At 44.4% G+C, this 22,838-nt stretch overlaps 1 protein-coding gene across 1 annotated transcript in view; it reads left to right on the forward strand.

Moving 5' to 3' along the window:
* Nucleotides 1-9,517: 9,517 nt before the first annotated feature.
* The window catches only part of LOC122555467 (phosphorylase b kinase regulatory subunit alpha, liver isoform-like), a 112,580-nt gene continuing 99,259 nt past the window's right edge, over nucleotides 9,518-22,838 (forward strand). Inside the window, exons 1-4 of the mRNA XM_043701494.1 lie at nucleotides 9,518-9,814; nucleotides 10,703-11,368; nucleotides 17,919-18,077; nucleotides 21,153-21,200. Of these exons, the coding sequence (XP_043557429.1) occupies nucleotides 11,291-11,368; nucleotides 17,919-18,077; nucleotides 21,153-21,200 (285 nt within the window). The 5' untranslated portion in view covers nucleotides 9,518-9,814; nucleotides 10,703-11,290. The remainder of the gene's footprint in view (nucleotides 9,815-10,702; nucleotides 11,369-17,918; nucleotides 18,078-21,152; nucleotides 21,201-22,838) is intronic.

The raw sequence follows: 22,838 nt of genomic DNA on the forward strand, positions 1-22,838 counted from the left end.
AAAGAAGGCCAAGGGTCAGAATCAATAGACCCAGAATAAACTACACTCAGCACACCTCCTGAAACCTCTGTGCTTTACTTGTCTGGATGAACATAAATGATCTGGAGGAAGGTACAAGTGGTCTGATTCGCAGTTTGCAGATGACACTAAGATTGATGGAGTAGCAGATAGTGAAGGGGACTGTCAGAGAATGGAACAGCATCTAGATAGATTGGAGAGTTCGGGAAGGTGAGGACTGCAGGTGCTGGACATCAGAGTCAAAAAGTGTGGTTCTGGAAAAGCACAGCCAGTCAGGCAGCATCCAAGGAGCAGGACAGTCAATGTTTTGAGCATAAACTCTTCATCAGGAATGGAGAGTTGGACAGAGAAATGGCAGATGGAGTTCAATCCAGGCAAATGCATTTTGGAAGATCCAATTCAAAAGTGATCTATACAGTAAATGGAAAGGTCCTGGGGAAAATTGATGTACAGAGAAATCTGGGTGTTCAAGTCCATTGTGCCCTGAAGGTGGCAACGCAGGTCAAAAGAGTGGTCAAGAAGGCACACGGCATGCTTTCCATCATCTAACAGGGTATTGCGTAAAAGAGTTGGCTGGTGATGTTACAGGTGTATAAGACTTTGGTTCGGCCACATTTGGAATACTGCGTACAGTTCTGGTCACCTCATTACCAAAAGGATGTGGATGCTTTGGAGAGGGTGCAGAGGAGGTTCACCAGGATGTTGCCTGGTATGGAGGGTGCTAGCTATGAGGAGATGTTGAGTAGATTAGGATTATTTTCATTGGAAAGAAGGAGGTTGAAGGAGGGACCTGACTCAAGTCTAAATCATGAGAGGTATAGACAGGATGGATAGCAAGAAGCTTTTTCCCAGAGTGGGGATCTCAGTTACTAGGGGTCATGAGTTCAAGGTGAAAGGGGAAATATTTAAGGGAGATATGCATGGAAAGTTCTTTACACAGATGGGGTGGGTGTCTGGAACGTGGGGGTGGTAGAGGTGAGCACGATAGCATCATTTAAGATGTATCTAGACAGATACATGAATGTGCGGGGAGCAGAGGGATACACACCCTTGGAAAATAGGCAACAGGTTTAGATAGAGGATCAGGATCGGCGCAGACTTGGAGTGCCAAAGGGCCTGTTCCTGAGCTGGAATGTTGTTTGTTCTTTGAAGTTGTTTTGTGTTTGAATTAATCTGCATGATTTACTCCTAAATTGTGGCTAATCGAATAATTAAATTTGAGCATTTTCTGAAATAATGAAGACACGTATCACCTCTTTTTCCAGATTGTTTTGTTAATTTTTAGAAGTGGAACATTATTAATTCCTTCTTGGGATGTGGGTGTTGTTTCAGAGTCATGGTGGTATAGCAGTTACTACATTGAAGCCTAAGAAGCCCAGGTTAATGTTCTCTGATGGAATGGATTTGAATCCCACAATTTAATTTCAGTTAATAAATACATTTGGAATTGCTCTGGGACATGCAGCTTCCTTTGTACCCATTGTAATCTGCCATCTCTCTCCATTTGAATAATATTTCTATTCTTCTCACCAAAGTAGACAGCCTCACACGTTTTTCGATTATCTGTAAAACGTTTGCCACTCTCTTGGCCTATATATATCCCTTTGCAGAATTTTGCAGTCCTCCTCACAACTCGCTTTCCATGGTCAGCATGGACAAGTTGAACCGAAGGGTCTGTTTCCATGCTGTATATATCTATCACTCTGTGCCCTCTATATTCTTATCTGAATCATTTGTATAAATGACAAACACAAGTGGACCCAGCACCGATCCCTTTGGAACACTGCTGGTGACAAGTCTCCAGTCAGATAATCAACCCTGCACCATCATTCTCTGTCTCCAACATAAAACCAATTTTGTATCCAATTGGCAAGCTCACCCTGAATCCCATGTGATCTAACTTTTTTTTTACACTGACTGTAGCCCAGCCAGCACAGATTCAGTGCCATTAACTGGGGAGACTCTGAATCTCCTGGTTTTTTTAAATTCTTTTTTTTTCCTTTTTTACTTCAAACCCCAACACTGCTGCCTAACTGCGGTAGTGTTTATCTTTTGTGATCTAACTTTATTAATTCGTCTACCATGTGGAACCTTGTCAAAGATTTTACTAAAGTCCAGTAAACAATGTCTACTGCTCTGCCCTCATCAATCTTCTTGGTTACTTCCTCAAAAAACTCAATCGAGTTTGTGAGACGTGATTTCCCTTGCAAAATATAACCATGCTGACTATCTGTAATTTGTCAGTACCTCTCCAAATACATATAAATCTTATAAAGTGATAGAGTGATAGAGATATACAGCACGAAAAAAAGACTATTCAGTCCAACCTGTCCACGCCGATCAGATATCCTAAATTAATCTAGACCCATTGCCAGCACTTGCCCCATATCCCTCTAAACCCTTCCTATTTACATACCTTTCCCAATATTGTTTAAATGTTGGAAGAGTACCAGCCTCCACCACTTCCTCTGGCAGCTCATTCCATACATGCACAACCCTCTGTGTGAAACGTTGCCTTATATCTTTCCCCTCTCACTCTAAACCTATGCCCTCTAGTTCTGGACTCCCCCACCCCAGGGAAAAGATTTTGTCCAGTTATCCTATCCATGCCCATGATTTTGCAAATAGAGTCAGAGAGTCATAGAGATGTATCATTTAGATATGATGCAGAGCTGGGCTGAGGAGTGGCAGATGGAGTTCAACCCTGCCAAGTGTGAGGTTGTCCATTTTGGAAGAACAAATAAGAATGCGGAATACAGGGTTAATGGTAGGGTTCTTAGTCAGGTGGAGGAACAGAGGGATCTTGGGGTCTATGTACATAGATCTTTGAAGGTTGCCACTCAGGTGGATAGAGTTTGTAAGAAGGCCTATGGAGTATTATCGTTCATTAGCAGAGGGATTGAATTCAAGAGTCGTGAAGTGATGTTGCAGCTGTACAGGACTGTGGTTAGGCCACAGTTGGAGTACTGTGTGCAGTTCTGGTCGCCTCACTTTAGGAAAGATGTGGAAGCTTTGGAGAGGGTGCAGAGAAGATTTACCAGGATGTTGCCTGGAATGGAGAGGAAGTCGTACGAGGATAGGTTGAGAGCTCTCGGCCTTTTCTCGTTGGAACGGCGAAGGATGAGGGGTGACTTGATAGAGGTTTATAAGATGATCAGAGCAGCCTCCAACACTCCAGGGAAAACAGCCCCAGCCTGTTCAGCCTCTCCCTATAGCACAAACCCTCCAATCCTGGCAACATCTTTGTAAATCTTTTCTGAACCCTTTCAAGTTTCACAACATCCTTCTGATAGGAAGGAGACCAGAATTGCATGCAATATTCCAAAAGTGGCCTAACCAATATACAGCCGCAACATGACCTCCCAATTCTTGTACTCAATGCCCTGACCAATAAAGGAAAGTATAAAAAACGCCTTCTTCACTATCCTATCTACTTGCAACTTTACTTCCAAGGAGCTATGAACCTGCACTCCAAGGTCTCTTTGTTTAGCAACACTCCCAGGATCTTATCATTAAGTGTATGAGTCCTGCTCTGATTTGCCATTCCAAAATGTAGCACCTCGCATTTATCTGAATTAAACTCCATCTGCCACTCCTCAGCCCATTGGCCATCTGATCAAGATCCCATTTGTGGGCGGCACGGTGGCACAGTGGTTGTGGGCGGCACGGTGGCACAGTGGTTAGCACTGCTGCCTCACAGCGCCAGAGACCCGGGTTCAATTCCCGCCTCAGGTGACCGACTGTGTGGAGTTTGCACATTCTCCCCGTGTCTGCGTGGGTTTCCTCCGGGTGCTCCGGTTTCCTCCCACAGTCCAAAGATGTGCAGGTCAGGTGAATTGGCCATGCTAAATTGCCCCTAGTGTTAGGTAAGGGGTAAATGTAGGGGTATGGGTGGGTTGCGCCTCGGCAGGTCGGTGTGGACTTGTTGGGCCAAAGGGCCTGTTTCCACACTGTAATGTAATGTAATCTAATCTAATCTCATTGTAATCTACTCTGAGGTAACCTTCTTCGCTGTCTGCTACACCTCCAATTTTGGACTAATCCACAAATGTACTAACTGTACCTTCAATGCTCACATCCAAATCATTTATATAAGTGAAGAAAAACAGTAGGCCCAGCACTGATCCCTGTGGTCACAGGCCTCCAGTCCGAAAAGCAACCCTCCACCACCACGCTCTGCCTTCTACCTTCGAGCCATTTCTGTATCTGAATAGCTAGTTCTCCCTATATTCCATATGATCTAACCTTGCTAACCAGTCTCCCATGGAGAACCTTTTTAAATGCCTTACGGAAGTCCATTTGGATATCTTTCAGAATCACTTCCAACAACTTACCCACCACTCCTTATGGGCGACACGGTGGCACAGTGATTTGCACTGCTGCCTCACAGCGCCAGAGACCTGGGTCCAATTCCCACCTCAGGCAACTGTCTGTGTGAACTTTGCACATTCTCCCGGGGGCTCCGGTTTCCTCCCACCTTCCAAAAAATGTACAGGTTAGGTGAATTGGCCATGTTAAATTGCCCATAGTGTTAGGTTAAAGGGGTAAATGTAGGGTTGCTCTTTGGAGGGTCGGTGTGGACTTGTTGGACTGAAGGAAACTTACAGTTTCCACACTGTAAGTATTCTAATCCTTCACTCCTGCACTGATATGTCCAGGCTCCTGGGCTGATCACCACTGCATTCCTACAATCCCCTTTGCTTGAGGTCCTTCAGGATCCCAGCCCTCAAAGGGGTGCTGTTCCAGATATCCTAAATAAATATAGTTCCATTTGCCAGCAACCCTTCCTATTCATATACCCATCCAGATGCCTTTTAAATGTTGTAATTGACCAGCCTCTACCACTTCCTCTGGCAGCTCATTCCATACACACACCACCCTCTGCATGAAAAGGTTGCCCCTTAGGTCCCTTTTAAATCTTTCCCCTCTCAATTTAAACCCGTGTCCTCTAGTTTTGGACTCTCATACAGTGTGGAAAAAACCTTGTCTATTTATCCAAAGCATGCCCCTCATGATGTTATAAATCTCTAAAAGGTAACCCTCAGCCTCCGACGCTCCAGGGAAAACAGCTCCTGCCTGTTCAGCCTCTCCCTATAGCTCAAACCCTCCAACCCTGGCAACATCCTTGTAAATCTTTTCTGAACCCTTTCAAGTTTCACAACCTTCACATCCTTCTGAAAGCAGGGAGACCAGAATTGCACACAGTAATCCAAAAGTGGCCTAAACAATGCCCTGTACAGCTATAACATGATCGCCCAATTCCTATACTCAATGCACTGACAATAAAAGCAATGGTACCCAGATGCCTTCTTCACTAGTCTGTCCACCTGTGACACCACTTTCAAGGAACAATTAATTGTATAAACCCAGCCTTGATTTACCATGGACATGAGGAGCAACTTTTTTTACAAAGAATAGTTCATGAGTGGAATGAACTTCCAGAGGAAGTGCTGGATGCGGGTACACTTACAATATTTAAAAGACATTTTGTTAAGTACGTGAATGAGAAACGTTTGGAGGGATATGGGCCAAGCGCAGGCAGGAGGGACTTGTTTAATTTGGGACTATGGTCGGCATGGATTGGTTGGACTGAAGGGTCTGTTTCTGTGCTGTATGACTCTATGACACTATGAGTGCTGGAGTCTCACAACATCATCTCTCCTTTCAGGTGGATGCAAAACAAACCAAATTCCCAGCACCAGCCAAAAGACCCCCCAAAAAAGTTGTCCTTGGTGTCCTGTCAAACATTAAAACCTTGGTTGTTGTCACTAAAACACAGGTGATTTAGTCATGAACATTTTTCTGTTTGTGGGGGATTAGTGTGTACAATACTGCTGACACATTACACATGACAACAGCGAGAGCGCTTCAAAAGTCGACATGCTGTTAGGGAATCTACTGTTCAGCAAAAGAGCAAGTTTTTGATCACACTGTTACTGAGTGGCTGCCTTTTCAGAGTCTAAGCTCAGGAATTCCCTCTGAAGACCTCTCCACCCCTCGGTCCTCACTCTCCTCCTCCAAGCAGTCCCTTAAAACCTACCACTTTGAGCAAAATTCTTGCTCACCTGTCCTGATGCCTCTTTAACAGGACTTTGTTCACATTGCTCGATAATCACTGCTCTGCAGGGCCCTTCAAAAAAAGTGCTTTTAAATTGTTTCACCCTTCCAGAAAAATGATTTTAAATAGTTTCACTACAGTATGATTAGATTAAAATACTTGCAGTGTGGAAACAGGCCCTTCAGCCCAACAAGTCCACACCGACCCGCCGAAGCGCAACCCACCCATACCCCTACAACCTAACACTACGGGCAATTTAGCATGGCCAATTCACCTGACCCGCACATCTTTGGACTGTGGGAGGAAACCGGAGCACCCGGAGGAAACCCACGCAGACACGGGGAGAATGTGCAAACTCCCCGTATGTGTAGCCATAACAGTTTGGAGTGTGGACAAACCGTTTATCTGCACTCCACCACAGGCAGTCTAAGGCCAAACAGCAGAGCCTGCTCTCCAGTTGTCTTGGGCTCCCCCATCCCCTCACTAAGACCTTGCACTGCTAAGTTCAAATGGTAGTCGGTGTGCAACCGTTTCCCCACGTTAGAAGAACCCTCGCACAGGCACCTTCCACACCCTGAGGATGAAGTTTGGGACCTGGAATGTCAGGACCGTTATGGACCGTCCTGCCAATGACAGACTGCGATGTAGTTTACACCAACCCACTCACCCAGAGACACAGTGGCTCAGTGGTTAGTTCTGCTGCCTCACAGCACGAGGGACCTGGGTTTGATCCCAACCTCAGGCAACTGTCTGTGTGGAGTTGCTCATTCTCCCTGTGTCTGTGTGGGTTTCTTCCCACAGTCCAAAGACGTGCAGGTCAAGTGGATTGATTCTGCTAAATTTTCCATAGTGTTCAGGGAGCTGTAGGTGAGGTGTGTTAGTCAGGAGTAAATATAGAATAATAGGGTAGGGGAATGGGTCTGGGTGGGTTACACTTTGTAGGGTCTGGTTGGACTGATGGGCATTTTTCCACATTGTAGGAACTCTATTCTATTCACTATTTCCCATGACCACCTTCTGCCCCAAGTGTAACAGACCCTGCAGAAGCTGCATTGGTCTGTATGGCCACCTATGGACACACCTTGAAAGTGAAAGAGAGCCACAAGATTTCATATTAACCATTATGTTCATATTAACAATCCTGAGCGATCACATGGAATGTTGAAGCTTGCTTATTCTCACCACTGAGTATTGCTTTGGGTAATTCCTGTCCTCTTGAAAATGTCTTTGAATGTCAGTCACAGGAGCAACATCGTTATATCATTTCATGGGAATTTGTCTCAAATATCCTCAGAGCTGAGGAACCCACAATCTGAAGCTGCGACAAAAATGCCAACAAAAAAAAGTCAGTCAATTTCTCTTTCTCGGGCAGTCCCTTGGTAATAGCGGGGATGATGTACCTCCACTCCAGTTTAGAAGTAGCTGAGAAGTCCAATGCACATCGGCAGACTCAGCCACAAGAGGGCAGCTGATAACTGAAGGGATTTGGGGGAGTTGGCTTGTCTGGAGGTGGTTCAGGCACTCGATCTCACCCCCGCAGATTCACAAGTGGGCCTTCTTCATTCAGGTCACCCACAGGGCAGGATGACCGCAAGATGGGAATATGAGAATAATTTTCAGGGACATTCTGAAGGTAACCCTGATGTCCTGGAATGTCCTGCTGCAATCGTTTGATGTACACCATAGATACATACCATAGAACTATGTTATTCTATGATTCTATTGTGTTTGCAAGGAGTGTAGCCACTTCAGGAATCTGGAATTTAGAGGAATGAGAGGGGATCACACCAGGCCAATTTCTGACAGGGTGGATGCAGGATAAAGCTCCCTCTTAACTGGGGGCAGGTCCGGAACAAAGGGTCACAGTCTTAGGATAAGATTTGGAGGTGCCGGTGTTGGACTGGGGTGTACAAAGTTAAAAATCACACAACACCAACGGTTGTCCAACGGTTTATTTGGAAGCACTAGCTTTCGAAGCACTGCTTTTTGATCGGTGTTGTCTCAGGATAGACTATTTAAGCCTGGGATGATGATTCACCAACCCAGAAGACTGTGGATATGAATTCACAGAATATATACTTGAGTAAGGAACAGATTTCCAGAATCTAAAAGTGTCAAGGAGAAAGTGGGGATACGACATTGTGATAGAGGATCAGCCATGATCTTGGTGAATAGCTGAGCACAGTCGATGGGCTAAAAAGCCTACTCCTGCTCCTAGATCCTTTATTTCCATGGCTGCCATTTGTGCATATACCATATTCCCCCAGAGTGAACACAATGATTTTAAACTCTTGCAAATTAAAGGTGCAAATCCCGGTAAAGCTGTGCATTTGGTAATTAACTTATAAAACTTACTAAAGCTCTTCAAGAGCTGGGAGGTTGAGGGAGAAGGCCAGTCAGTAGAAAAAGGACACAAGAGGTTAGCTAGTTTGTATTTATTGTCAGTTTATTCCAATTTTCTCATCCCTGTGATATCCTTCATGTATGCTCGGACTCTGTGCGCCATCACCCGCTGCCCTTGTAGTGGCTGCGGGGGGGGGGGGGGGCTGACTCACACTACCACACATCTCCTTCTGGAATGTGCCTTTGCAAAGGAGGTCTGGAGAAAGATGCAGTGGTTTCTGGTGAGATTAACCTGAGCAGCTCTGTGACGCGGGATTCTGTGCTCTACAGTCTGTTCCGCGGGATTCACACTGAGGCAAACATTGACTGTGCCTGGAGGACCATAAACTCAGTGAGAGATGCTCTTTGGTGTGCCCAAAACTTGTTAGTCTTCCAGGAGAAGGGGTTGATCCCGACTATGTGCTGCAGACTGGCACATTCCAACGATGTGCTGAGGAACAAAAATGAAGCTTGAGGCAGCTGCTGCCAAGGGGCGGTGGGGAAAGATCACTGTCTGAGGGCTTTCTGCTGAAGTTATGGGGTTAGAGACAAAAAGAACTGCAGATCCTAAAATTCGGGTAGACAGGCAGGAGGCTGGAAGAACACAGCAAGCCAGACAACATCAGAAGGTGCAGAAGTCGATGTTTCGGGTATAACCCTTCTTCAGGATGGATCCATTCTGTTATTAGACTTTCCTGCTGCATCAAATATATGTAATCATGGTCTTGTACAAGTAAGAAATGCCTTGGGTTTGTCTCTAAAGACTGTATAGATTTGAACTACTCTTGTGACAAGAGTCACACAGCATGGAAACTGACCCTCATCCATGCCAACAGATAGCCAAAATAAATCCAGTCTCATTGGCCAGCACTTGGCCCATATCCCTCTCAACGCTTCCTATTCATATACCCAACCAGATGCCTTTTAAATGCTGTAATTGTACTAGCCTGCACCGGTTCCTCATTCCATATAGGCACCACCCTCTGTGTGGAAAAGTTGCCCCTTAGGTCCTTTTTAAATTTTTCCCCTCTCATCTGAAACCTCTGCCCTCTAGTTCTGGACTCCCCTATCCTTGGAAAAAGACCTTGGCTTTTCACCCTAGTCATGCTCCCCATGACTATACATGTATGTAAAGTTTTTAAATGAATAAAGTCTATTTTTGAAATTTAAAAAAAGGAGATAATGAGGGAACCTCCTCCGAGGTGAATCGTCTCTGGCACAGAGAGCTACCGTATGTTATTCGACGCAGCAGCATTTGCAGTAAAGCCCGGGATTGTCAGGCGGTGCACTCCTCTGTTCAACACCAACCAACAAGGTCCTGGAAGTACAGCAGAATGCAGAGGCCATCTTTCGAGTGTAGGTTGGAGGATTGTGGCCGGGATGCAGTGTTGGGATAGTGGAAGGCTCTGAGCTAGCGGGCTGGGAACAGAGGGAGTGAGGCGGCCTGAGGCTACACAGGAGACCTGGCTTCAGGTTGTTACATACTGCTCAGGACCCACTGGTTCCAACCCCTTTCCCCCGCTCTTACATTGGTGCGGAACTGAGAGAGAGAGAGAGAGAGAGCGATACAGGGCCCGGATACAATGTTACTGCACAGGGACACTTTCAAAGCTGCAACTCGGTGAATGGATCCTGCAGTATAAACCCAGGCAGCCCAGAATGTCGCAGTGAGTCTTCGGTGCAACATTGTCGCTGCACTCAATGGAAGATACACCGGCCTGGGTGTCACACTGGGTGCTGGGCAAGAGTGGGTGTCACACTGGGCTGTAACTGGGTACTGGGCAGTGTGTGGGTGTCACACTGGGTGCTGGGCAAGAGTGGGCTGGGTGGTGAGTGGGTGTCACACTGGGCTGTAACTGGGTACTGGGCAGTGTGTGGGTGTCACACTGGGTGCTGGGCAGAGAGTGGGCTGGGTGGTGAGTGGGTGCTGGACAGAGAGTGGGTGTCACACTGGGCTGTAACTGGGTGCTGGGCAGTGTGTGGGTGACACACTGGGTGCTGGACAGAGAGTGGGTGTCACACTGGGTGGTTACTGGGTAGTGAGTGCGAGACTGGTCTGCATGATTCAAAGCCACACTGTGTGTTAGGGATCACTGTGTGTTTGAGTGAGAGAGAGAGGGGAAAGTAAGCAGCACAGTGTTTCTTTGCCCAGCTGTCTAGTCCATGAACAATGTGTGGGAAACAGGTAACGATTTGTCCCTATCTCTGTGTCTCTGTATGTGACAGTAAACTTTATTTGACCAGGTTCACCAACAGCACTGGAGAAAGATTGTGAACAGAGGTACTACGCTGACCCATAATCTGGCACCCACTGGTCAACATTGGTTACTGCTAGTCAACATTGGTTACTGCTAGTCAACACTGGTTACTGCTGCTGTTTCTTGGTTACTGCTGATCAACACTGAAAACTGCTGGTCAACATTCGTTACTGCTGCTCTTCACAGATTACTACTGGTCAACATTCGTTACTGCTGCTCTTCACGGGTTACTACTGGTCAACATTGGTTACTGCTGGCCAATCCTGATAACTGTTGGTCAATGCTGTTACTGCTGATTAACAATGGTTACTACTGGTCAAACTGCTCGAGGGTGTCAGAAATTTACACTGGTTACTCCTGATCAGTGCTATTAACTGCTCGTCAACTCTTATTAGTGAATGCTGTTACTTCTATTTAATAATGGTTACTACAGGTCCATGCTGGTAAACTTTGGTCTAAATTAGTTACTACTGGTACTTGAGCAATACTGGTACTTGCTGGTTAACATTGGACTGGACAATACTAGTAACAGCTGGTCACTGCTGGCCAATAGTAGCCAACGTTACTGGGCAGAATGAGGAGCCGAAGCAATTCGGGTGTTCGATTGGATGGGTATGCAAGGTTGGTGCAACAAACCATTCTGTGTCACCAGGTGAGCAAGTTTTCTTGTCAGTTCCACAGATTTGAAAGAGTTGTGCGATCTAGCTGTCAAATAATGCCCAGCTAATGTGAATACCCTCTGCTGGCCTTCCCATTATCCATGAGTTTTGTTATCAAGTCAAAGTTTTTTTATGTAAAAACAAAATTGCATAATGAGAAAATATGGTCAAGCTCCAGGGCACAGACCATCACAGATGTTGTGAAACTGACAAAAGCCAGTTTGACTTTCCAAAATCTGAGCTCTGTCGGAGAATAGACGGGTTGAGAGATGAGCAACTCCATCATATTTGGGCTGAAATTATGACCACATTTCTACTTCCTGATATGTGTTTTTATCTTAAACACCACCTTGGATTATTGATGTAGAGAAAGAGAGGTCCAATTCAAAAGACTGACTAGAATGTTTAAATGTATTGTTTTCCATGTTAATTTTAAGCCTGTGTACATTGATTTGATTTATTATTGTCATGGGTAGTGAGGTACAGTGAAAAATGTTTTGTGTGCTTTAAGGGCAGATTGTACTATATAAATGCAGCAGAGTAACAGTACAGACTGCAGGATACAATATTGTGATAAATATCAGTCACAATAATGTTTATAACTACAACAGGAGTCTTCTATTAATCATAATGAAGATGATTCTTATTTAAGTGGTTCTCAGGATACTTGTGCACTGCCTGCGCCAAAACTATCTGGGTCAGCGGTGACTATTGATTTTAATTTAAGGAATTAAGAGAACTACTATCCAGTAATGGTGTCTTTTAAAGGGTACTTATTATACACAACAGGTCTGAAAGTCAAAGTGTATAAGGTTATGAGAAGGGCTCTCCAGCAGCATATTTGTAGTGTCCTAATCTCTGGGCCAAAGGTTCAAGTCCCACCTGCCCACAACGTGAAATGTCCATAAAAGCTCATTTAAAAATAACTAAGTTTGTGAGAGTACTCCCTTCAACTCAAAAGCCACAACAGAATAAATGCCTACTGGCCTCTGATGTCCTTACAAGCAATTATTTGTCAATTTAGGAGTATGCTTAAATAGTTTATATATCGGAAGAGACAAAATGCTTTGCCTTTTGTACATTTACTTTTACAGAACATGGAAATGAAATGATGATGGAATTGCAGAACTATTGTCAAAGAGTAGTAGACCTCTTGAGAATCCTTTCAAAAAGCTAGGACAAGCACTGACACCTCCCTTGGTGGTGCCTTGTTGCATATTTCCACCTTGTTTGGTGAGAAATGTCTGCATAATACTTACTTTAATACATCGAAGTATAAGACTCTCTGTATTTTGTAGCTCAGTTTTTCATGATGATCCAATGGGAGTCTGTGGCCTGTGTGCAGTCCAGTTTAGTTTCGAGCAGTTTACATCTGATCTGCTGCTGTTTGTAGGCATTGTGTGTGGTTAACATAATAAAGGGTTAGCAGGATGTCAATACGAGGGGGCAAGCAATGAAAATATCCATAAAGTTTAACTATAAGATCACAGAAAGTAAAGATGTTTCTTTATATCCGTAATTGTAGAGTAAGAATAAATTAAAAATGGATATTCAAAAAGGTGTAACTATTGGAATGATAGGTCAATTTTGCCTCGTTGCTATTTTATTGGACCCCATCACTGTCCCTAAATTACCAGACTACTGTTTGATATCCTGCACTCGCTGAGCAGAAATGTTCATCGCTTGATATGTCAAGGTTTAAACCATTGTGTTTGGGCACAGTCTCTGGTTGTTCATTACATACTCTCCTGAAGTCACCTGTTTGAGAGCGTGAGATGAGTTTCTGTTACATCTCTGCACCATCGCACATTTCCATCCCCGCTTCAGTGCGTTGGCTGCTGAAACCCTCATCTGTGCCTGTTATAGACATGACTGTACTACAGACATGACTTGTCCAACTCGCTCCAAACAGATCTCACACATTCTACCCTCCGAAAACTTGAGGTCAGCAAAAGGTTGCTAATCCTTCTCACCTATCAACTGACCTGCACTGGTTCCCACTGGCCTGCACTGGTTCCCACAGGCACTGGTCCCACAGGCACTGGTTCCCACTGGCCTACACTGGTTCCCACTGGAATAGAAGTTTCCAGCATCTGCAGTCATTGTTTTTAACTGGTTCCCACTGGCCTACATTGGCTCTCACTGACACGCATGTGCTCACTCTGACCTACACTGACTCTCACTGACCCATCCTGGCTCTTCACTGAACATGCTGATATTCCACAAACCTTCAGGTTTCGAAAACCCTTCCTTTATTTCAAAATAAAAACTCACCACTCATTATCTCTCTCATCTCTTCCAGTGTCACAGCTCTCCACAAACTCTGTGGTTGTTTGTTTTTTAACATATTTGCTGGATGTCAATGTCACTGGTTGGGTTCAGCCATTTATTACCCTTTCGGAATTGCTGTTTGAGAAAGCAATGGTTCTTGAACCACTGCAGGTCATGGTGTGTCGGGACACCGTCAGTGTCCTTAGGAAGGACGTTCCAGCATTCTGATCCTATGACAGTGAAGGAACGGCGATATATTTCCAGCTCCAGAGTGTCATGATGACCATTCTCCACTTTAACAACGGGTACGCATTCCATATCCGAAAATGATTTAGCTGCAGGATGGAGGAGATGAAATACTGGGATCCTACGTGTGTGTAGGGCTGGTGCTGCAGTGTGACCAGGTCTGCAGCATCTGCAGTCTTTCTGATCTTTGTCTGATGGAGTATCACTCCTAGTAGGACTTTGCTTTGACAGTTATCTGGTATCAGATGTGAAGAATTGCCCTGGTTGAACATTGTTATCATAGAATCATTCAGAATGGAAGAGGCCATTCAGCCTGTTGAGTCTGCACCCCCAAAGATACAAATCCCACTTTGCTGCACTAGATCCATAGCATCGAATACCATGACACTTTTTAAAGCACTTCTTAAAAAAAGTACAATTTAAATGTTGTGAGGTTTCTCTTCCAAGCAGTGCATACCAGAAAAACGTTTTTCCTCAAATCCCCTCTACACCTTCTGTCTTTTGCTTTAAAATTATACCCCCTTCAAAGTTTGGGAGAAGATTTGTAGCTCGGGTGCTTTGTGTTGTGGTTCTGTTCGCCGAGCTGGGAATTTGTGTTGCAGACGTTTCGTCCCCTGTCTAGGTGACATCCTCAGTGCTTGGAAGCCTCCTGTGAAATGCTTCTGTGATGTTTCCCCTGGCATTTATAGTGGTTTGTCTCTGCCACTTCCGGTTGTCAGTTCCAGCTGTCCGTTGCAGTGGCCGGTATATTGGCTCCAGGTCGATGTATTTGTTGATAGAATCTGTGGATGAATGCCATGCCTCTAGGAATTTCCTAGCTGTCCTCTATCATTCGGCCAATCTTTGTGTGCATCTGCAAACTTATTTATCGTCGTCTCCACATTCTCATCGAGTTGATTATGTACATGTCACAAAATAAGGGAGTCAGCACAGATTCCTGAGGTACTGCACTGACTCCAGTCACACAAGCAGCCTTCTACTATTACCCTCTGTCTCCCATCACAAAGCCAAGTTTTTTGGATCCCAGATTTTGTTTGTACACCCCATGAAGATGGCCTGGTTCAGGAATAGTTCCAGGGATGCGCAGTTTCAGTCAAGGGGAGAGATTGGAGAAGTTAAGACTATTCTCGAAAAACAAGAAACAAAGAACAATACAGCGCAGGAACAGACCCTTCGGCCCTCCAAGTCAGTGCCAACACATTTTGCCCTTCCATACTAAAACTGTCTTCACTTACAGGATCCGTATCCCTCTATTTCCTTCCTATTCGTCCAAGTGCTTCTTGAAAGCTGCTAATGTGTCTGCTTCCACCACCTCCTCTGGCAATGCTGGCAATGCTTTCCACGCACTCACCACCCTCTGTGTGAGAAATCTGCCTCACACTACTCTTCACAAATGACACACATACACACACACACACCATGAACCTGTGCCTACTAGTATTTGATCACTCCACCCTGAGAAAAAAGCCTCATACTTTCATCCTCTATCCATGCTTTACACCTTGGAGAAGGCTGAGAGGTGATTGATTTTGAAACTCCGGAACTTTCTGGGCAGCGTATGAAGGAAGAAACCGTTCCCATCATTGTGAATCAGAGGATGTGGGTTTAGGGTAGTTGGCAAAAGAAGCAATGACGACATGAGGAGAAAACTATTCATGCAGCAAGTGATTAGGGTCTGGAATGTACTGTCTGAGAGTGTGGGGGGAGACAGGTTCACTCGAGGGGTTAGGGTCTGGAATGTACTGTCTGAGTGTGCTGGGAAGGCGGGGTCGGCCAAGGCTTTAGAAAAAGAATTGGATCATTATCTGTCAAGAAAGCATGTGCACTATTATGGGAAAGGGGGAGAGATGCAAGGTAGGACTGTATTCATGTCTTTATATTCTAGAGACTGTATTGCACACCGTCAATCTAATTGACTCTTAGTCTCACTGTAACACTTTGAGTTTACTATGTATAAAGCCACATCAAAACGATGATTAGTTGTTGTAAGAACTCATCTGGTTCACTAACGTCTGTTAGGGGAGGAAATCTGCCATCCTTACCTGGTCTGGCCTACATGTGACTCCCCACCCACATCATCAATGTGGTTGATTCTTAATTGTACTCTGAAATGGCCCTAGCAAGATACTTAATTCAAGGGTAATTGGTGGTGGTTGCCGACAATGTCCACATTCCCATGGAGAATAGAAAATCTAGCACCATCACGTCGTTGTGGTGGAGGCATTGCTATGGCTAAGCCTTGTGTAAACTAATGGGGGTAAAAAAAAACTGACTCTGACCAGAGTGTTGTGACCTTGTTGGATATTGTTAATTATTCGCAACATGAATCTCCTCCCTGCTCAGTTTTCCCACCCTGACTGAAACAAGGCACTGAACCAGGTATAACAAGGCAAAAATTACTCTTCAAAGTTTGGGAGATGATTTGTAGCTCGGTTGCTCATTATTGTGGTTCTGTCCCGCGAGCTGGGAATTTTTGTTTCGTCCTCTGTCTAGGTGACATCCTCAGTGCTTGGGAGCCTCCTGTGAAGCGCTTCTGTGATCTTTCCTCTGGCATTTGTAGTGGTTTGAATCTGTCGCTTCCAGTTGTCAGTTCCAGCTGTCCGCTGCAGTGGCCGGTATATTGGGTCCAGGTCGATGTGCTTATTGATTGAATCTGTGGATGAGTGCCATGCCTCTAGGAATTCCCTGGCTGTTCTCTGTTTGGCTTGTCCTATAATAGTAGTGTTGTCCCATGCCACAACCCAAAGGACTAGCCACACTACCATACATCAAGAGCATTTCTGGACTGACAGCCAGACTACTGCGACCACTAGGACTCATAACAGCACACAAACCAACAGCCACTCTCAGACAACAACTCACTAGAACGAAGGACCCGATATCCAGCATGAGCAAAACCAATGTAGTGTATAAAATCCCGTGCAAGAACTGCACAAAACGCTACATAGGACAAACAGGAAGACAGCTAACGATCCACATCCATGAACACCGATTAGCCACGAAACAACACAACCAGCTATCCTTAGTAGCCACACACGCAGACGACAAGCAACATGAATTCGACTGGGACAACACTACTATTATAGGACAAGCCAAATAGAGAACAGCCAGGGAATTCCTAGAGGCATGGCACTTATCCACAGATTCAATCAATAAGCACATCGATCTGGACCCAATATACCAGCCACTGCAACGGACAGCTGGAACTGACAACCAGAAGCGACAGATTCAAACCACTACAAATGCCAGAAGAAAGATCGCAGAAGCGCTTCACAGGAGGCTCCCAAGCACTGAGGATGTCACCTAGACAGAGGACGAAACATCTGCAACACAAATTCCCAGCTCAGCGAACAGAACCACAACAAAGATTACTCTCTCAGCCCTGAGCAAATGGAACATTCCTCCACTTTTTTTTTTATCCAAAACTCCAGAAAGAAATTTGTCTTTCAAATTAATATCTCCAAGTTGGGTTTGGGAGCTGCAGTCTCTCGGACAGTCAAATGAAAGGAACATCCTGCACTCTATCCCTGCTATTGTTTAGGGAACAGTTATGCTGTATGGATGGAACAGGTTCCCTCAAGTTTCCACAAGGCTTGAGCATTTTCCTTTTGTTTGCAGAGAGCAGGTCCCTGTTTAAGAATGCTTCTTGCTTTCTCTAGCTCATTGAACTGAGTTGTTGTTCTGGAGAACGGAGCAAGGCAATAAGTGTTCTTTTGTCCTACGGCATGAATTATTGTGGCCAGCATTGGTCCTGGAGATTGCAAGGTGTAAAGCTTCGGAAATACATCTCTCTTTCAGCAGCATTCCCAGCTCTGTGCTACCAAATTATGCTATCGCTATGGTGGAACGTTTTCAGCTCTTTAGAAGTTAATGCATGTCAGCCCCAATTGATTAGCTGTTGGCATTTAATGCAATTACTATTTTAAGTCAATTTTTGGATGATTCAGATGAACTGGAGTATTATTGGTGAAGATGGATGTTGGAGTTGTCAATTGAGTTGCCCTCACTATCAATGTTTGTTTTCAGAACCCTGTTACAGGACTGTTGCCGGCTAGTATAGATCAGAGAGATGCTTGGGTACGAGATAACGTGTACAGTATCCTTGCAATATGGGGCCTGGGATTGGCATACCGTAAGAACGCTGACCAAGATGAAGACAAGGCTAAAGCCTACGAACTTGAACAGGTCTGTCAGAGGTTTATTTTCAATATATTAACAAAGAGAGCTTTTCTCCCCCCCTCCTTTCTGATTTAAGCTGTTAAAAGCAGGTCATCTAGTGTCTCCCCTGTAGTATTCAGTGATTTGAAGGTAGCCGATTACAGTGGCTGAATGTTCTTGCCATTTTCAAACTGTCAGCCAGAAGTGTGACAGACATTGAATTGGCAAATTCAGGAGTCTTAATACATCAACTTGCAGCTTCTCTGATTTGTAGCCATAACCTATAGCAATAACGTTTAGAAAATAGATTACTTACAGTGTGGAAGCAGGCCCTTCAGCCCAACAAGTCCACACCGACCCTCTGAAGAGCAACCCACCCAGACCCATTCCCCTACATTTACCCCTTCACCTAACACTACGGGCAATTTAGCATCGCCAATCCACCTAACATTTTTGGACTGTGGGAGGAAACCGGAGCACCCGGAAGAAACCCACGCAGACACTGGGAGAATGTGCAAACTCAACACAGACAGTTGCTGATACGGGAATTGAACCCGGGTCTCTGGCGCTGTAAGGCAGCAGTGCTAACCACTGTGCAGCCCCAAAATTTACAATTATAATGTTTACACAAAGCTTTACTTACCAGTAATTATGTTCACTTAAAGCTGTTATTGTCTTTTGTGGTTTAGACAATGACCAGAGGTTCAGAAGAAGCCATTTTAGTTGGATCAAGGCTGATTTATACTTTAAGCAGCATGCCTCACAGTGCCAGGAATCCGGGTTCGATTCTCACTTCGGGTGACTGTCTGTATGGAGTTTGCATATTCTCCCTGTGTCTGCGTGGGTTTCCTTCGAGTGCTCCGGTTTCCTCCCACATTCCAAAAGATGTGCAGGTTAGGTGAATTGGCCATAGTGTAAGGTGCATTAGTTAAGGGTAAATGTAGGAAAATGAGTCTGGGTCGGTTACTTTGTCGGAGGGTTGGTGTGGACTTACTGGGCCAAAGAGCCTGTTTCCACACTGTAGGGAATCTAATCTAAACCCTGTTTAACTGTCTGTCTGATGTATGGAAAATTACACAATTCGACAAATAATTTCATCAATGTTTAATCAGCTAACCCCCAAAATATTCTGAAAATTTAAATGCGTGGGAGCAGAAACTTTCAAAAGCTGACTGGAGGCAGATGTTCGCAGGTAAAGGGACAGCTGGAAAATGGGAAACCTTCAAAAATGAGAGTCCAGAGACAGTATATTCCTGTTAGGGTGAAAGGTAGGTGTAGGGAATGCTAGATGACTAGAGAAATTGTCAGGTATAGACAGGAGAAATAAAGTGAATCCTTACAGTATAAAGACAGTAGGTGTATACTTAAGAGGGAAATCACAAGGGCAAAAGGGAGCATGAGATTGCTTTGGGCAAATAGGGTTAAGGAGAATCCAAAGGGTCTTATATATACATTAAGGGCAAAAGGGTAACTAGGGAGAAGAAGGGCCCCTCAAAGATCAGCAAGGCCGTGTGAGCTGCGGGAGAATGGGGAGGTACTAAATGAGCATTTTGCATCAGTGTTTACTGTGGAGAAGGACATAGGTGATATAAAATATGGGGAAATAGATGGTGACATCTTGAAAAATGTCCATATTACAGAGGAGGTGGTGCTGGATGTCTTGAAATGCATAAAAGTGGATAAGTCCCCAAGGCCTGATCAGGCGTACTCTCGAACTCTGTGGGAAGCTAGGGAAGTGATTGCTGGGCCTCTTGTTGTGATATTTGTATCATCAATAGTCACAGGTGAGGTGCCAGTAGACTCGAGGTTGGCTAACGTGGTGCCACTCTTTAAGAAGGGTGGTAAAGACAAGCCAGGGAACTATAGACCAGTGAGCCTGATGCCGATGGTGGGCAAATTGTTGGAGGGAATCCTGAGGGACAAGGTTTACATATATTTGGAAAGACAAGAACTGATTACGGATAGTCAGCATGGTTTTGTGTATGGGAAATCATGTCTCACTAACTTAACTGACTTTTTTGAAGAAGTGACGAAGAGGATTGATGAGGGCAGAGCGATAGATGTGATCGATATAGACTTCAGTAAGGTGTTCAGCAATGTTCATAGTTCCTTGAAAGTTGAGTTGCAGGTAAATAGGATAGTGAAGAAGGTGTTTTTATGCTTTTCATTATTGGTCCGAATGCAGCTGTACAGGACATTGATTAGGCCATTTTTGCAATATTGCATGCAATTCTGGTCTCCTTCCTATCTGAAGGATGCTGTGAAACTTGAAAGGGTTCAGAAAAAATTTACAAGGAGGTTGCCAGGGTTGGAGGATTTGAGCTATAGGGAGAGGCTGAACAGGCTGGGGCTGTTTTCCCTGGAGCATCGGAGGCTGAGGGGTGACCTTATTGAGGTTTATAAAATCATGAGGGGCATGGATAGGATAAATAGACAAAGTCTTTTCCAGAACTAGAGGGCATAGGTTTAGGATGAGAGAGGTAAGATTTAAAAGGGACCGAAGGGGCAACGTTTTCACTCAGAGGGTGGTGCTTGTATGGAATAGCTGCCAGAATAGGTGGTGGAAACTGGTACATTTTAAAGCCATCTGGATGGGTTAATGATTAGGAAGCATTTAGATGGATGTGGGCCAAGTGCTGGCAAATGGGACTAGATTAGGTTAGAATATCTGGTCAGCATGGACGAGTTGGACCGAAGGGTCTTTTTCCATGCTGTACATCCCTACGGCTCTGTGACTCTGAAAGGAAATTTGATTAATCTCAAGTTAAAAGTGCAGTATTCTCTCCAAAATGATTTTAATTCCAAAATGATTTTAATTGCGTTAATTTCAGCTGTTTTGATAAACAGTTTATTGCTGAAAAAGTAACCGTCTGCTCGCATTTGCTTCTGTAGCTTTTGGAAGAAGTTACTTTCTGATATCGTTCCATTCCAGTTAACCCTTTAAGTGCTGGTGTCATTCTGGCAAATCCTGTACCTGCTCTGGCCCCATGCACTGATACCTGATCCCTTCTGTTTAATTATTGATGAGAATATGAGTGCTTGCTTCATTGGATTGGTGATCCAGATCAGCAGAGTTAAGAACTGTGCTATTTCTTCCTGCAGAGTGTGGTGAAGCTAATGAGAGGACTCCTTCAGTGCATGATACGCCAGGTACATTACCTTCATATGTTTTGGAACTTAGAAATAAAAAATAATCGACATGCTCGTGGTAATTTTCAACTTGTTTATGAACCGTGGCTATGCCAACAATTGATTAAATTTTTTAAAATACCATGTTGGAGAAATTCAGCAGAACCTGGCACACATCCATGGACGATGAAACAAATTTAACATTTTGAGTCTGATATGACGACAAGACATTGATATTGGACATCCAGTTTTGTTCCTGTTTACTGTCACTGTATTTATGAATTAATCCCCTAAACCAGATTATCCTGAAAGTTAGTTTTCATTCAAACATGGCTCATTGTGTTTCACTAACTCAATGTTGTAACAGTGTGTGTTGATGAGGGTAATGCAGTTGATATGGTGTATGTGGTCTTTCAAAAGTGCATTTGATCAATATCTGACAATTGCTAGCAAAGTTGTTGCCTATAGAATAAATTAGACAATGGCAGTATGGATATGAGGATGCATAGAATACATATGGTTTGTTAAGCTATTTCACAAGCTGACCTGCCATTTTCAATATTGTACGCAGATGTACCCACATACCCTCTGCGCCTGTCTAGAATGGGATTCTTTTGGTTATATTGCCTCTCCCTTTTCTTCCTATCAAAATGTATCACTTCGCACTTCTTGGCATTAAACTTCATTGGTCGCTTGTCTACCAATTTCACTAACCTGTCTCCGACCTGTCACTCTTCAGTTCACAATACTTCTGAAAGTTTGAGACTTGTATCTTACCTGCTGAAGACTGGCTCAGTAATAACATTTATCAAGAAAAGCAGTGGTCCTCGAAAAGCACCAAGTTAAAGCATTCTGCAGTCCAAAAGCAACCACTTATTACTCCTCTCTGTTTCCTGTCTCTCAGCTGAGTTTGCAGCCATATGCCTATGTTTCTTTGATCCCTCAAACTCTATATTTCAAACATCTCAAGAGCTCTGGAGTTTTTGCCCTGCCCTTTCCCCTTATAACACTGTATCTCACTTCACCGTGGAGCTCAGTTACCAGTGGTGTGCCACAAGGGTCTGTTTTGGGACCACTGCTGTTTGTCATTTTTATAAGTAATCTGGAGGTAGGTGTAGAAGGATGGGTCAGCAAATTTGCAGATGACACTACGGTAGGCAGAGTTGTGGATAGTGCCGAAGGATGTTGTGGATTACAGAGGGACATAGGTAAGATGCAGAGGTGGGCTGAGAAGCGGCAAATGGAGTATAATGCGGAAAAGTGTGAGGTAGTTCACTTTGGAAGAAGTAACAGGAATGCAGATTACTGGACTGATGGTAACATTCTTGGCAGTGTCAATGAACAGTGAGATTCAGTGTCCAGATGCATAAATCCCTGAAGGTTAAGAAGGCATATGGTGTGTTAGCGTTTATTGGTCAGAGGATTGATTTTCGGAGCCATGAGGTCATGCTTCAACTGTACAAGATACTGGTAAGGCTGCACCTGGAGTATTGCATGCAGTTCTGGTCACCGCGTTAGAGGAAGGATGTGGAAGCTTTGAAAAGGGTTCAGAGGAGATTTACTAGGATGCTGCCTGGAATGGAAGGAAGGTCTTACGAGGAAAGGCTGAGGGAACTGGAGGCTGTTTTTGTTGGAGAGAAGCAGGTTGAGAGGTGACTT

The sequence above is a fragment of the Chiloscyllium plagiosum genome, chromosome 12, assembly GCF_004010195.1.
Source record: "Chiloscyllium plagiosum isolate BGI_BamShark_2017 chromosome 12, ASM401019v2, whole genome shotgun sequence".
In the NCBI taxonomy this organism is placed as follows: Eukaryota; Metazoa; Chordata; class Chondrichthyes; order Orectolobiformes; family Hemiscylliidae; genus Chiloscyllium; species Chiloscyllium plagiosum.